We start from the raw sequence: 13,220 nt of genomic DNA on the forward strand, positions 1-13,220 counted from the left end.
AGGAAGAATTCACCGAAAAACGGTATAAATTTTGCGAATAAATATGCGCCATATTTCTATCCCACCTCATGGACCCTGGTAAACAGCATAATTTTATGCAAGTCAGCCGAACCTCGCCGGGCAGTGCAGCACTCGTATGCATTAAGAGTGCGCAACAAATATCGATGTCAACTTTTGTCAGAAGGCATTACGAATTTTCGCCTGTCTGCTGCAAACGATAGGTGACGGCCACAATGCACCTTAATTGTGCATCCAGCGAATTCAAAGGCACTTCAACGTGGAAGAAATATCAGTTTGTCTCATGATATCTTCCTTGAAGCTTCCACCTACATGAAAGTGCTCATTCATAGAACAAAGCGATGACCATCAAATAGAATTTAAAAATATTTCAATTTTGCATGAGTTCATAAAAACTTGAGAATTAAAGGCTATTTCAATGTGGAATATCATACTGATATTGCTTGCCTAGAGGTTGAATATACCCTTTCATTTTATTACAATAATCACAGTGATAAAAAAGGAATTTAGGGGACAAATCAAAATATATAACATTTCTTTTCACTTACAATGATAGTTACAGTGTAAAAAAATTGGACAAATGGTATCTACAGTATGGATATTAAGGAAAAAGAGTCATAGCCGTAAATTGTTATTTGCAAGGATATTGGCAACTCTGGAACATACATAGAAAATGAATTACCTTTGCAGCAAAGATGTCATGAATGTCAGATAAGAAGTCTTCCTTGAGGACAAGATAGAGCGCCCTCTCAGCCTTGTTCCTGGCCTTCTTGAAGGATTCAGTCAATTTCTCCCAGTCCTCCTCTGTGTGACAGATCAGGTGCCATCGCGCCGTCTCTGGCTCCTCCTCGCTGGAGCTTTCACTGGAGCTATCGTCGGAGGCTACCTTCAGCATGTTCTCCAACAACAGGAGGGACTGGAGCTCCTTCAGGGCCTCCCTCTCGTCCAGGTCACTCTGTTCTGCAGGAGCCTTTGAGGAATTCTTGGCAGGAGTCTGCTTCTTCCCTGATTGGGCAGTTCTGCCATTCTTGACAGAATTGACCTGGGACATTGATTCCTCAAGGGAGACGCTTTCGTCGTCTTGGCCAGATTTTCTGGATGCCTTGTTCTTCTTTGTGGCTGTAGATGCTTTCCCACCTTTACCAGGCTTCTTTGAAGGAGAGACGGAGCAATCTTCGGTCTCACAACCTTCTTCTTGACTCTCTTGGGACCCGTCTTTGTCGGATTTCTTGGATGATTTCTTTGTCTGTCTCCCAGCTTTCTGCCCTGCCTTGGTCCCCTTCTTAGACTTGGATCCCTTATCATCTTCACTCTGTGAGCTGGCATCTGGGATGTTCTTTGCCTTTCCTTTTGCAGCCTTCTTCCCTTTAGGAGTTGCACATTTGCTCTTCTGTGGTTCTTTTTCAGCTTTGGTAGGGGTTCCACGTCTTGTTACCCTGACTGGACTGGATGTCCTCTGGTCTTTCTTGTTGCCAGTTCTGGATATCTCTGGTTCAGCCTCTGTATCGCTTTCAGTTGCAGTGATGATTTCCTTGCTCTTGATCTCTTTCTTTCTCCTTCGCTTTTTCTTTACCTTCCCTTCGTCTTGTTCATCCATCTCTTTCATGTCCGTCACCTCTTGCTTAATCTTTGCCTTGCCTTTGGGCAGATCTTCCTGGCTCTCATCCTGGGATGACGCATCCGCTTTGGCTTTCTTTTTCTTTAATTTTGATTTCTTCCCAGTCTTCTTGTCCAGGTCACTCCCACTCTGTAGATCCACGGATGATTCCTTCTTCAGCTTAGACAGCTTACTCTTCTTTTTACCTTTTCCCTTTGGCTCCTCCCTCTCTTCATCGGCATCGCAAGCTTCACTCTCCGTAGCAGTGTCTTTACCCTTCTTACCCTTCCCTTTCTTGATTTTCTTCCCCTTCTTTGCTTCACCCTCAGTCTCCTCCTGGCTTTCTTCTCCTTTCTTCTTACATGTAGCTTTCTTCTTTCCAACCCCTTTACCTTTCTTAACCCTCGCTTCAGTGCTGTCCATTTCACTCTCTGCACTTGTAGCCGTTTCTTCCTTCATCGTTTTCACACCTTTTCCCTTCTTCATCTTCCCTTTCTTACTCTTCTTTCCAACATCACTCTCCTCTTGGCTATCCATACTTAGTTCTTCCTTCTTTCTTCCTTTTCCTCTTGGACTTGATATCTTCCTTCTCTTCTTGTCGACCTCCTCCTCGCACTCCGTCTCCGTCTCCAGCTCCTCTTTCTTAATCATCCTCCTCATCTTCATTTCTTTCTTCTTCTTTTTGCTCTTCGGATTGTCGTCTTCCTCACTTTCCGAATCGGCATCGCTTCCCGGCTCCTCCTTAACCTCCTCTTTCTTGGCTTTCTTGACGTTCTTTTTGACCGGCATCTTCTTCTTCCGCTTCCCGTTTTCGTTGATCTCTTCTGGCTCTTCCACCTTCTCCTCCTCCATCTTCCTCTTTCCTTTACCTCTTCCTGTTGGTTTATCTTCTTTTTTGATCTCTTCGGCCTTCTTCTTGCAAAGCTGTCGCAGAGGAATGTTGTCCTCACTGCAAGTCTCACTGGAGGATCAAAAAGAAAAGAAAAATATTTCAGCAAGAAATAAGCGGCAGCTTTGTCAATGTTTTCTTTGTTAAAGGGGAATCTAGCCCTGGTCATAAAATGTTGCGTTAACAGAATTGTGAAAGTTTGAAAGAAATCGCACAAGCAATAAAAAAGTAATGGTTGCTTTAAGATTGAGATCCCTAAGACTATTTACATTTCAAATTGGCAACTGGGTAAGTAAATTATGACAAGGGGCAAGAACAACTTTCCCATAGGCCATGTACTTAATTATCAGGACTTTGTGGTTTTCTCCTCACTAGCCATTCCCCTGAGGCAGTACTGGTAAGCATAACTTTTGAAAAAGAAATGACATATTAGCCATTTCATGTATTGGAGTACACTGTATATATGGAAGTGTAGTCCTTGCCTTACATCAATATGGCATAACATACAGTATGCGGTCAATTTGAAGTCTCCATGGGAATAGTGATTACCAATATTTACAACTTTTAGAAATTCATAACTTTCTTATTGTATGTCTGATATTGTTCAAACTCTCGCCTATCAACTTGTCTGATTTTTCTTTTTCCTCTACAAACAAGTTTTTACTTGGGTTGGATTCCCCTTTAATTTGATGTCAAAGTAGACAGACAAATATTGTTGATTAAGAACTGAAACAAATGATTTTATGTTTTGGTAAATCCCCAAAAGTGCATATCAGCATTCCGATTCATTCACTACATTAACATGTGCAAGTCCAAAAACGTTTATTATGTGGAGGATGTTTTTTTTTTATGTGTATTACTGGCTAACTTGATGATAAAATGACATACCACCTATTTAAAAAATATATTAATCTGGGGTTTAGTTTCATTATCATAAACATATGTCTACATGTATATAAAAAAAATCATTTTTTTTTTCAATGACAGAAGCTTCAACTAAAACTTACAGTGAATCTACAGATGGGCAATTCCATAAAATGATCAACTTTTTTGTACATCCGACTCCCATTTTCTCAAGTCTTACTTCACTTTATAAACTGACCAAGTCATGGTCCTTTGAGAACATTACAGACTGTCAAAAAAACAAGAAATCAGAGACAGAAAATTTCATGAAGGTCCCACATATAGGGGGTCGGACGTACCTATGTTATGGAATTGCCAAGATGCAAAATTCAAGATTATTTATAAATCCAGTGCCAGGTGGGTGTTTCATAAAGCTGTTCATAAGTTACAAGAGACTTTACGAAGAACTGGTGACCCTTTCTTAGGCACTAAATAAACAATAATGTAAATATGAAGTGTATCACCTACCATAAGAAAGGATCACCAGTCGTTTGTAAAGTCACTCATAACATACAATCAGCTTTATGAAACACCCACCAGAACTTCTAACAGATACACTCAATATTTATGCAATCTTTAATATGATCAAAGTCAATCACAAGTCTACAATTGTATGTCAAACCCAGAGTTAGTGTCAACACTTTGAACAGATTGATGTAATCTCTTCAGTAACAAGGCCTAGTGACACAAAACTTAAAGGGGAATCCAACCCACATAAAAACTTGTTTTATAAGGAAAAGAAAAATCAGACAATCTGATAGGTGAAAGTTTGAACAATATTGGACAAAAAACAAGAAAGTTATGAATTTTTAAAGTTATAAATATTGGTAATCACTATACCCATGGAGACTTCAAATTGGCCGCATATAGGATGTCATGGTGATGTAAGGCAAGGACTACTCTTCCATGTACTCAAATACATATTATGGCTAAAATGTCATTTTCCCAAAAGTTTTATTTCAAATTGTATTTTTCTTTTATGAGGACATAAAACAATATACTACCTGGGTTATATTTAGATTACTGCCCCAGGGGAATGGGTACTTAAGAGAAAACCACAAATCCCTGATAATAAAGTACATGGGCTATGGGAAAGTTGTCCTTGCCCCTTGTCATAATTAATAATAATAATAATACATAGGATTTATATAGCGTCTTTTCCATTTTGATTAAATGCTCAAGGCGCTTCAGGAGAGCGAAACATAAAAGTAAAGAGAACTAGGAGAAGTACAAAAAAAAAAAAAGGTAAATTAAAAATGAGGAAAAATGACTGTCTTCAAACCTAGTACCTGCTGGTGAACAAATGAAATTTTAGGTTGCCCTTAAAAGATGTTGCAGAGTTTGAGTTCTTCAGCTCCTGTGGTAGTGAATTCCACAGGGCTGGTCCGGCATGAGCAAAGGCTCGATCGCCCCAGGATTTTTTAGATAGTGGGATTTGCAAGAGACTAGATTGGGATGATCGCAGTGTGCGTGCAGGTTGATAGTGGTGTATAAGAGACTTGTTGTAATCGGGTGCGGATCCATTGATGCATTGATGATTTACTTACCCAGTTGTCAATTTGAAATCTACATAGTATTAGTGATCTCAATTTTAAAGCAGCTAAAACTTTCTTATTGCTTGTCCGACTTCTTTCAAACTTTCACCATTCTGTTTAATTTATTTTTCTCTTTCCCAACACAACATTTTATGGCCAAGGCTGGATTCCCCTTTAATGATTGATCCAAGGACTTATAAATTAGATGTATTATTGTTAATAATACACAATTCACATTAAGACCGATCATATATGATAAATCACTAAATTTTGTGCCACCGCGCAAAGATTACTGATGGTAATAAATATAGGGCTAATTATAACATTCTTCTTTTATCATTTTAATTGGTACAACCTCTAAGCACCTAACTGATATATCATTTTCTTGGTGAGCAAATCTTAGCTTGCCTGCACACAATGCACACACTTTCTTCATTTAACACCAGAGTGGAGAGTGACGACTTTATACCAAAGGTCACTACGCCTTGATATGATTCATTCAAACACACCACCCTCTGATTACACGTCAAGATTCAGAGCCGCTACTCAAAAAACTATTCCAACAGATTCATTGTACATGTATGAGAATTAAAGGAATGTGTCATACTTACTTATCACTTTTCAGTGGCTTCATTAATTTCTTTCTTTTCGATGGCTTCTTTTTCGCCATACGTTTTTCCAAGGCTTTCCGAGCCTTTGTAGTTTCTTGAAGTCTCTTTTTCCGAATCACTTCTTTCTCTTTTCTTTTCTTGATTTTCTCCTTTTCCCTGAAAAGCAACAAATACAAAAGTCATTTCACTAATCAAATTTTTTTCATACAAAAGGAACCTCACGAACAAAACAAAACATACCGGTAATAAAACACAAATTTATGCCGTATCATGTATAGATTATTCCTAATCATTCATATCTATTTACCCTCATCTGTCTGGGTATATTTTCTTTTAACAGTGACTTAACTGAAAAATTTAAATTGCTAAAAAAGCTCAGGAAGTTTCAACATAAAGAAAATTTTCCACAACCTCAGAACTGCCAATTCAAACATTTGCTGTTCTTCAAGACGACTCAAATTACTATATCTACCTTCCTCTTTTTCTTTACCGGTATACGACGATATGCCAAGTCCCTGTTTTGAAACTATTACACTGAAGGTTTAATCTTTCATTTTTGGTATACATGAGGTGATAGTACACATAACAATGTGAAATTTGAAGCAAAGCTGCTAACTTTTCAAAATTCAGGGAAATATTAATGAGAAAACACGGGCGACCATACTACAACACACAATTCAATAAAAGAAATCAATGCATGGATCAGGTGGGCGTAAAGCTGTTTGTAAGTTAAGAGCGACTTTAAGAACGACCGGTGAATCTTTCTTATCCACTAAATAATGACCAATTAACATTTAATGGTGAATATCTGTTACAACTAGAAAGGATCACCAGTCGTTCTTACTTATTAAAAGTCAGTCCTAACTTACAAATAGGTTTATGAAACACCCACCAGGAATATGTTGAAACTCTGCAGTGTGTACTCTAAACTCAGACCAAAGATTTCCTTTTTTTCTCAGAAAGAATACAAGGCTTACTTCTTTTTGCGTTTGGCTTCTTTTTGCTGAAAGCTTGGGGCTGGGTCCTCCTTGTACAGTCTAGTGCTGTAGAAATACCAGTATTTGGCCCCTTTAGAATCTGTTCCCAGCGGCTCCACACGCAGCTGGTCTCCTAGATAATCCTTAACGTTGAAAATGATTGATTAATGATTAAAGACTCCTTATGCAATGAAGAAAGATGAATTAAAATGAACAAATAAATTATAAAGAGGTCTACATGATAATTACTGAAGTAAAGCAATTACCTACATGTACATAAAAAAATTAATGAATAAACTTAATATCAATGAATATTACTTTTTTTTGGAGTACGAATATCTCTTTTAAATGGTGTCCAGAAAAACTGGTGTATAATCATGAAAACTATAATAGCTCAATGTCAAACTCAAGCTTGTCATCATTATGTCTATTGCAACCATTATCATCATCATAATTATTATCATTATCATTATCATCATCATTTTTCCTCATTTCATTATCCTAATCCTTATCCCCTCCCAACACCGCCACCCCATTAAATGTATCTTTATTCTTCATCCTCATCCTTCTCATTTTCTTATCACTCTTGCATGAATACCCATCTCATGTTATCAACATTATCATTGCCATCATCATAAACATCTTCACACCATCACCTTCATCATCATCATCAGCAGCAGCAGCAGCAGCAGCACCATCATCACCATCATCATTATTCATCATCATTATCATCATCATCATCATCAGACATCATCATCATCGTCATCATCATCATCATCACAGTCATCACCACAATCATCATCATTATCACCCCATCATCACCACCAACACTATCATCATTGCCACTACTTTCCTCACCACCATCATCATGCTGTCAAGATTGATAACGCTACATCAGGATTATCTTATGATGAGCAAGGAGTTCCTCAAGGGTCCGTCATCGGACCACTTACCTTTACAATGTACACTGCCCCTATCAATGACATTATAAGATCTCATGGTGTTGATGTAATGTTATATGCAGATGACACACAAATGTATATTGTCTTCAATCAATGTGATCGCCAGGTTTCAGTTGAAAAACTGAATGCCTGCATCGTTGATATTAGGAGTTGGACAACCAAAAATAAACTGTCTCTTAATGATGAAAATACTGAACTTATACATTTCACTTCGAAGTTTCGTACAGAAATAAGTATGATTGATGTTAGGGTTGGCAACAATCATGTTGCTCCTGCTGCCAATGCTAGAAACTTAGGGGTTATTTTTGATAGACATATCAATATGAAAGAGCAGATTAGTTCTATCTGCAAATCTGCCATGATAGCAATCAGATGTATCAGTCGAATAAGAGGGTTTCTGAATGTAGAGGCAACAAAAAGCCTGGTCCATGCATTTGTCACCAGTCGAATCGACTCATGTAATAGCTTGCTTTTTGGTCTTCCCCAAAAAGACATACACCGTATACAGATGCTGCAGAATATTGCAGCTACATGTAGGCTAGTAACTCGTACTCCTAGACAACACAGCATTACCAGTACCCTGAAGAAATTACATTGGCTTTCTGTTGAAAAGCGCATCACATTCAAGATTCTTTGTTTAGTTTTTAAAGCTCAGCATGGCTTATCTCCATCATACTTGTCCAATTTACTAAATGATTACAACCCACCCCGTAACCTTCGATCAAGCAAACAAGTACTTCTTCAAATTCCAAAAACCCACACAAGCTTTTATGGTAGCAGATCATTTGCTGTAGCTGGACCAACCCTTTGGAACAAATTACCCCTACATATCAGACAGGCATCCACTTATTCAACTTTCAAATCCTTACTCAAAACCCATCTTTTCCGAAACTCATAACTAGGTGTAGTATAGGTATTTATTTTATAGGTAATAATTGTAAGTTTAAATATTAAGTAATTCTGTAATTCACAAGTCTATTTTCTTTGTTTGTAGCATGTTTACTTTGTAACCTTTATTGTAAAGCGCGTAGAGAAACTTACAGTTTATTATGCGCTATATAAGAAAAGTATTATTATTATCATCATCATCTTTCCCCTCCTCCTTTTCACCATAATCATCACCGACCCCTTTCATCAGCTCTATCCATATTAAACTCATCATACCATCATCATGATCATCATGACATCACCACCATCCACCTACCAGTACTGCCTTTTATCATCATCATCATCATCACAATCGAAATCATCATCATCATCACAACCATCATCATTCATCACTCGCCAACACCGTTTGTAAGTGGGGGCCAGATTTACTTGTCATTCTCCACAGAGCACTTTGATCATTGTCTTATTCAGCATCACCATCCGCCTACCAGCACAGCCACCTACTTCTCACCCCCTACAACTCCTCCTCAATGCAATAACATCATGTATTCAGGGGTGAGAGTGGTCACAAATAAAAAGATCTGAAAAAAGCTGAAGAGTGTTGAAAAAGTCTAAAATAGAAAAAGCTCCCATAATTTTTGTACAGAGGAAAGCCAAAAATAAGCTGAAATTAAGCTAAACATCAAAACAAAACAATCTGAAATCAGCTAAAAATCTGAACTCTCACTCACACCCTTGTGTTTTAGCCCTCTTCAAAGTCATCATGATTATCCTTTTTTATTCTTCCTAACCATTTCAGCCTATAAGGGCAAATGATTGAGAAATTGTAAACAAATAGGGGAATTTTGCAAAAATAGGGACACAGGTCGAAGGCTGAAACTTCTTGTTTTTCTCCCCTTGAAATGTGGACTGTTTGCCAATAATAACATTTACCTTTAATAGGGAGACATCTGCCGCATCGAGCCTGAAATCGCACAGCGAGTGAAGAATCTCTACTTTGATCAGAGTTGGCAAGCCCTTGAACGTCGCATCCTCTAGGTTCAGAGGGTTCACTCGCCCCTCCACCAGTTCCCATTGCTTCTTCATGAACTCTCGTAAGTGCCCATGATAGTTGGCAACTCTGTAAAGGAGATAAAAAGCAAGAGCAAGTTAACAAACATTATACTTTACATGTTCCAAGTAAAATTGTCATCATCTATAGATCATTTAGATGACAAACATATTCTTTATTTTGACATTTATCACTATGATATGTATGTATCATAACATTCCAGGGGGTTTCGCAAAGATTTAAGTGTGACTTTACAGACTCGCACTTAAATTCCTAGTTACATGCGGTATACAACGCATCACCTCTTTGGTCAGGTCATACCCTGTAACCATCACTCAGATTACGCATTACATATCATATGTGTATCCACCTTTAAGGCTTACATGTAAGCATGACTCTACGTCGCACTTAACTCTATGTGAAGCATCCACCTGGCTTAATAACTGATTTCTCCTTTTCTTCCTGCCATATTTACATCAACATTTAAGAAAAAAAAGGGGGAGCACATTGGTGCCTATGTCTGCAACCGATTGATTTTGTATGTACACATTCTACTTCTCTTCTTCTTCTGATGAAGTACATTCCACCGTCTGGTGTAATATTATCGTACTATATTTGGCAGGTTCTGGTATGTACAAGTATTTGATGAGAAAGGAGCATTTTGAGGCCATAACGTGAAATACCTGCAGTTCAATAGTATTTTACCATTGACTCAGAATTTTAAATGACAATCAATCTCTGTGTAGTAAAGCTTGCAATCATTTACACTCATTCAATTAACAAGGTTATGATATAACCATTTTCTCTGTTACTACTCCATGTTTGGCAAAATAAGGTTGGCACTGTTTGGCTTATTTTCTCTTTTTCTTTGGGACAAATGCTTGCTTTTTGGACACTGTCAGTCACCCATTACAGTTATTTATCATATAACTTGGCTCTTAAAGTAATTTTGGTTCTTTTAATTATTTTTTCTGAATTAAAAGCAGATTGAAAAATGACAACTTTCTTGCCATAATACTTTCCAAAAAATATGCCTAAAATCCAAGTTTTTGAGCGCTCTGGTGAATACAAAAATTATTCCCAAAATACAAATGAAAAACAATTGCAACTGTATGGAAATGAGTATTTTAGGTCACAAAAGTGATATCTTAATGATTTTTTAAAGTGTGTGCATTGGCATAGCATATTCCTACAGGTACCTGAAGATTCCCCACAGGCAGGAAGGTTGCAGTGAGCAAGTGTCCTTTTACTAGTTCAACAGATGTACGCATAGTGCAGAGAAAGGGCAAGGGGCACTGATTACTTACCTACAGCTGGCAGCCGCCTGTTTCGAGGAGTTTTTACCTTTTTTAAATAAATTTCTCCTCGTACACATACGGGTCGCGATCGTGCAGCCGCCATTAAGGTGTTAACAATGCAAAATCCCCCGATGGGGCTCATCGATTTTTGTCTTTATTTCATAAAAATATATAAAAAGAACTGGACCAAAATAAAGATTATTATTCCATATTGGCCTGAAATGCACCAAAACGGGAAAAGGTCAACTTAAAAGAACTTCGGCTGTCGCGCAACTCCCACTTCCCTGGTTTATTCGAACTTAATACATAAACATATGGCCATTGAGTCCCTGTACAGTTCAAGTTAGAACTTCAGTCTCTGTAATTGGTGAGTGGAGCCAACAGAGATCAGCGGAACAACCAATATGTCAGAGACTAAAGCTTTTGATATGTATGTTACGCCATACTGTAATACCACTTACATGATGTCTTTACGGGAGTCGGGGAAGCATCCTTTCAACAGCGCCACCAATAGGTTTGGTAGAAATGGACTTGTTTCCTGGCCAGCATCAAGGAATAGCGCTTCCTCTAAATCCTGCAATACAAAAAAAATGAAACTCAATAAAATGAATTCAGTATTAAAGTTATTTTTCATTTGGAAAAAGAGTGTACCATCTTGCTTGCACATGGATCACGATTAGTAACAAGTTTTTTATGAGAATTTGATTCATTGTCATTCCTTCATCATCATCATCATCTGCTGTAATCTTCAAAGGGCTCTGCAGCCTATCTCGAAGATGAAATTAGACTTGGACGCACGTTATGAGGAGTGAGGGATATTTTCAAGGTGATTTTGCGGGAGCTTTTGGAAGCTTTCAAGCGAAACTGCATTAACTATTAGTATTTGAAGAGGGAGTTTATTCCATTCAGGTACAGATCGTTGGGCAAAGGCAAATTTTCCTTACTATTATTTATTCACAACCATAAAAAATTACAATGTCGATTCGTCCAAATCTTTTGGTAAAGGGCCTAGATCTATATTTCCTTTCATTCACATGAAACTGATGAAAGTTTTTATTTTCTTGTATGGTAGGGGGTCCTAAAGCTGCGCGGGTCCTAAAGCTATGCACCACTCATCGCACATGCAGTTTTTATTGCAAATGCGCACTCTGTGTGTGGAACTGTGACTGCAGAGTGACAAACGATTCCTATTTCCAATTCAATTTTTTCTACAGAGGCTGCAGTAAATCTCTAAATGCAGAGAAAACCAACAACTGTTTGGAATTTTGGAGTTATATTCGCTTTAATTTCATCTTAATAATTTGAATATATTTTAGAAATTGAGGCACAGGAAATACTTTTTTTTGCATGATAAATCGAGTGCGTAGCTTTAGGACCCCTTCTACATCGGGCGGCAAACGGGATTTTCATATTAGTGAGTTTTGCGATATTTTCTTCTTGGTTAACGATCTTTAGAATGTTTGCCACAAATTAGTGAAAGATAATTTGTTGAAAATTAAAATTGGGATAGTTTTTATTGTTTGAAAACAAAGTGCGTAGCTTTAAGTCCTCCCATCAGACATAAGTGTAAGATTAGTCCACATGATCAATTGATCAGATTTTATGCATTTTCAAACATTTTTATAAATTTTAAAACTCATTTTAATTTAACATTTTATTCAATCATTTTTCTTTAAATTTAACAAAAAATGTACGATTCTGAAGTTTGACACACTCACAGTAAAATGCAGATCTAGTATTGAATGAATTCTTACCTCAATCTCAAAGTCTGGTAGATGATAAGTCGATCCAAAGAGGGAGCAAAAGTGAGCTATCGCAGGAACCTTCCACCAACTTCGTATTTCTTCAATAGACACGTCCCCAGACATGCCAGAGCTGCCGGGCTCAGAGTCTTGTACGTTTGGCATCTTGATTGATTCGAAATTCCCCTTCAATTCGAACGATTCTTTCCCTTGATTTGACGGCGATATTCGTTAAAATTCCGAGAGGACGTTAGTATGGCAGGATGAAATGAGAAGGTACCCAAAAGAAAGATGATATCCCATCATTTTTAGTGGAGATCTATCTAATCTAATGACCTACACATCGCTCTTCAACGAAATTCATCTCGATCATTTACACTACAGCTAGCTAGCGCTAGTACAGTACAGCGACGCATACCGTATACACGCATATAAATCTAGCTGGCCGACTCGACTATATACCGCGCGGCGGCCGCGGCGGCTCGCATTTGTCAACGCAAACCACCGGCAAAGTGCAGACCTTGATCGCCGGGTCGGCCGGAGAGCTTTGAGGTCACAGTCGGGCTGGGCTGGCTAGCTGGCACACACACACGATACACGCTCGCACCAGACACACACAAACACAAAGCTAAGTTCGCGTGAAGGTAGATGCCAATAAATCTAATTGCGAGTATTCTTCCTTTTAGAAGGATTGCGCTTAGAGCAATTTAAATATATTTTTATGATATTATTTACGATTTAAATACATA

The 13,220-nt window shown here is 38.0% G+C and overlaps 1 protein-coding gene across 1 annotated transcript in view; it reads right to left on the reverse strand.

The window, feature by feature from the left end:
* Nucleotides 1-13,143, reverse strand: part of LOC129268267 (remodeling and spacing factor 1-like) — a 28,953-nt gene extending 15,810 nt beyond the window's left edge. Inside the window, exons 1-6 of the mRNA XM_064104717.1 lie at nucleotides 12,484-13,143; nucleotides 11,191-11,303; nucleotides 9,314-9,500; nucleotides 6,531-6,673; nucleotides 5,554-5,709; nucleotides 701-2,576 (exon numbers count right to left, since the gene is read on the reverse strand). Of these exons, the coding sequence (XP_063960787.1) occupies nucleotides 701-2,576; nucleotides 5,554-5,709; nucleotides 6,531-6,673; nucleotides 9,314-9,500; nucleotides 11,191-11,303; nucleotides 12,484-12,636 (2,628 nt within the window). The 5' untranslated portion in view covers nucleotides 12,637-13,143. The remainder of the gene's footprint in view (nucleotides 1-700; nucleotides 2,577-5,553; nucleotides 5,710-6,530; nucleotides 6,674-9,313; nucleotides 9,501-11,190; nucleotides 11,304-12,483) is intronic.
* Nucleotides 13,144-13,220: the final 77 nt, after the last annotated feature.

Source organism: Lytechinus pictus, chromosome 9 (assembly GCF_037042905.1).
Source record: "Lytechinus pictus isolate F3 Inbred chromosome 9, Lp3.0, whole genome shotgun sequence".
NCBI classification, from domain to species: Eukaryota; Metazoa; Echinodermata; class Echinoidea; order Temnopleuroida; family Toxopneustidae; genus Lytechinus; species Lytechinus pictus.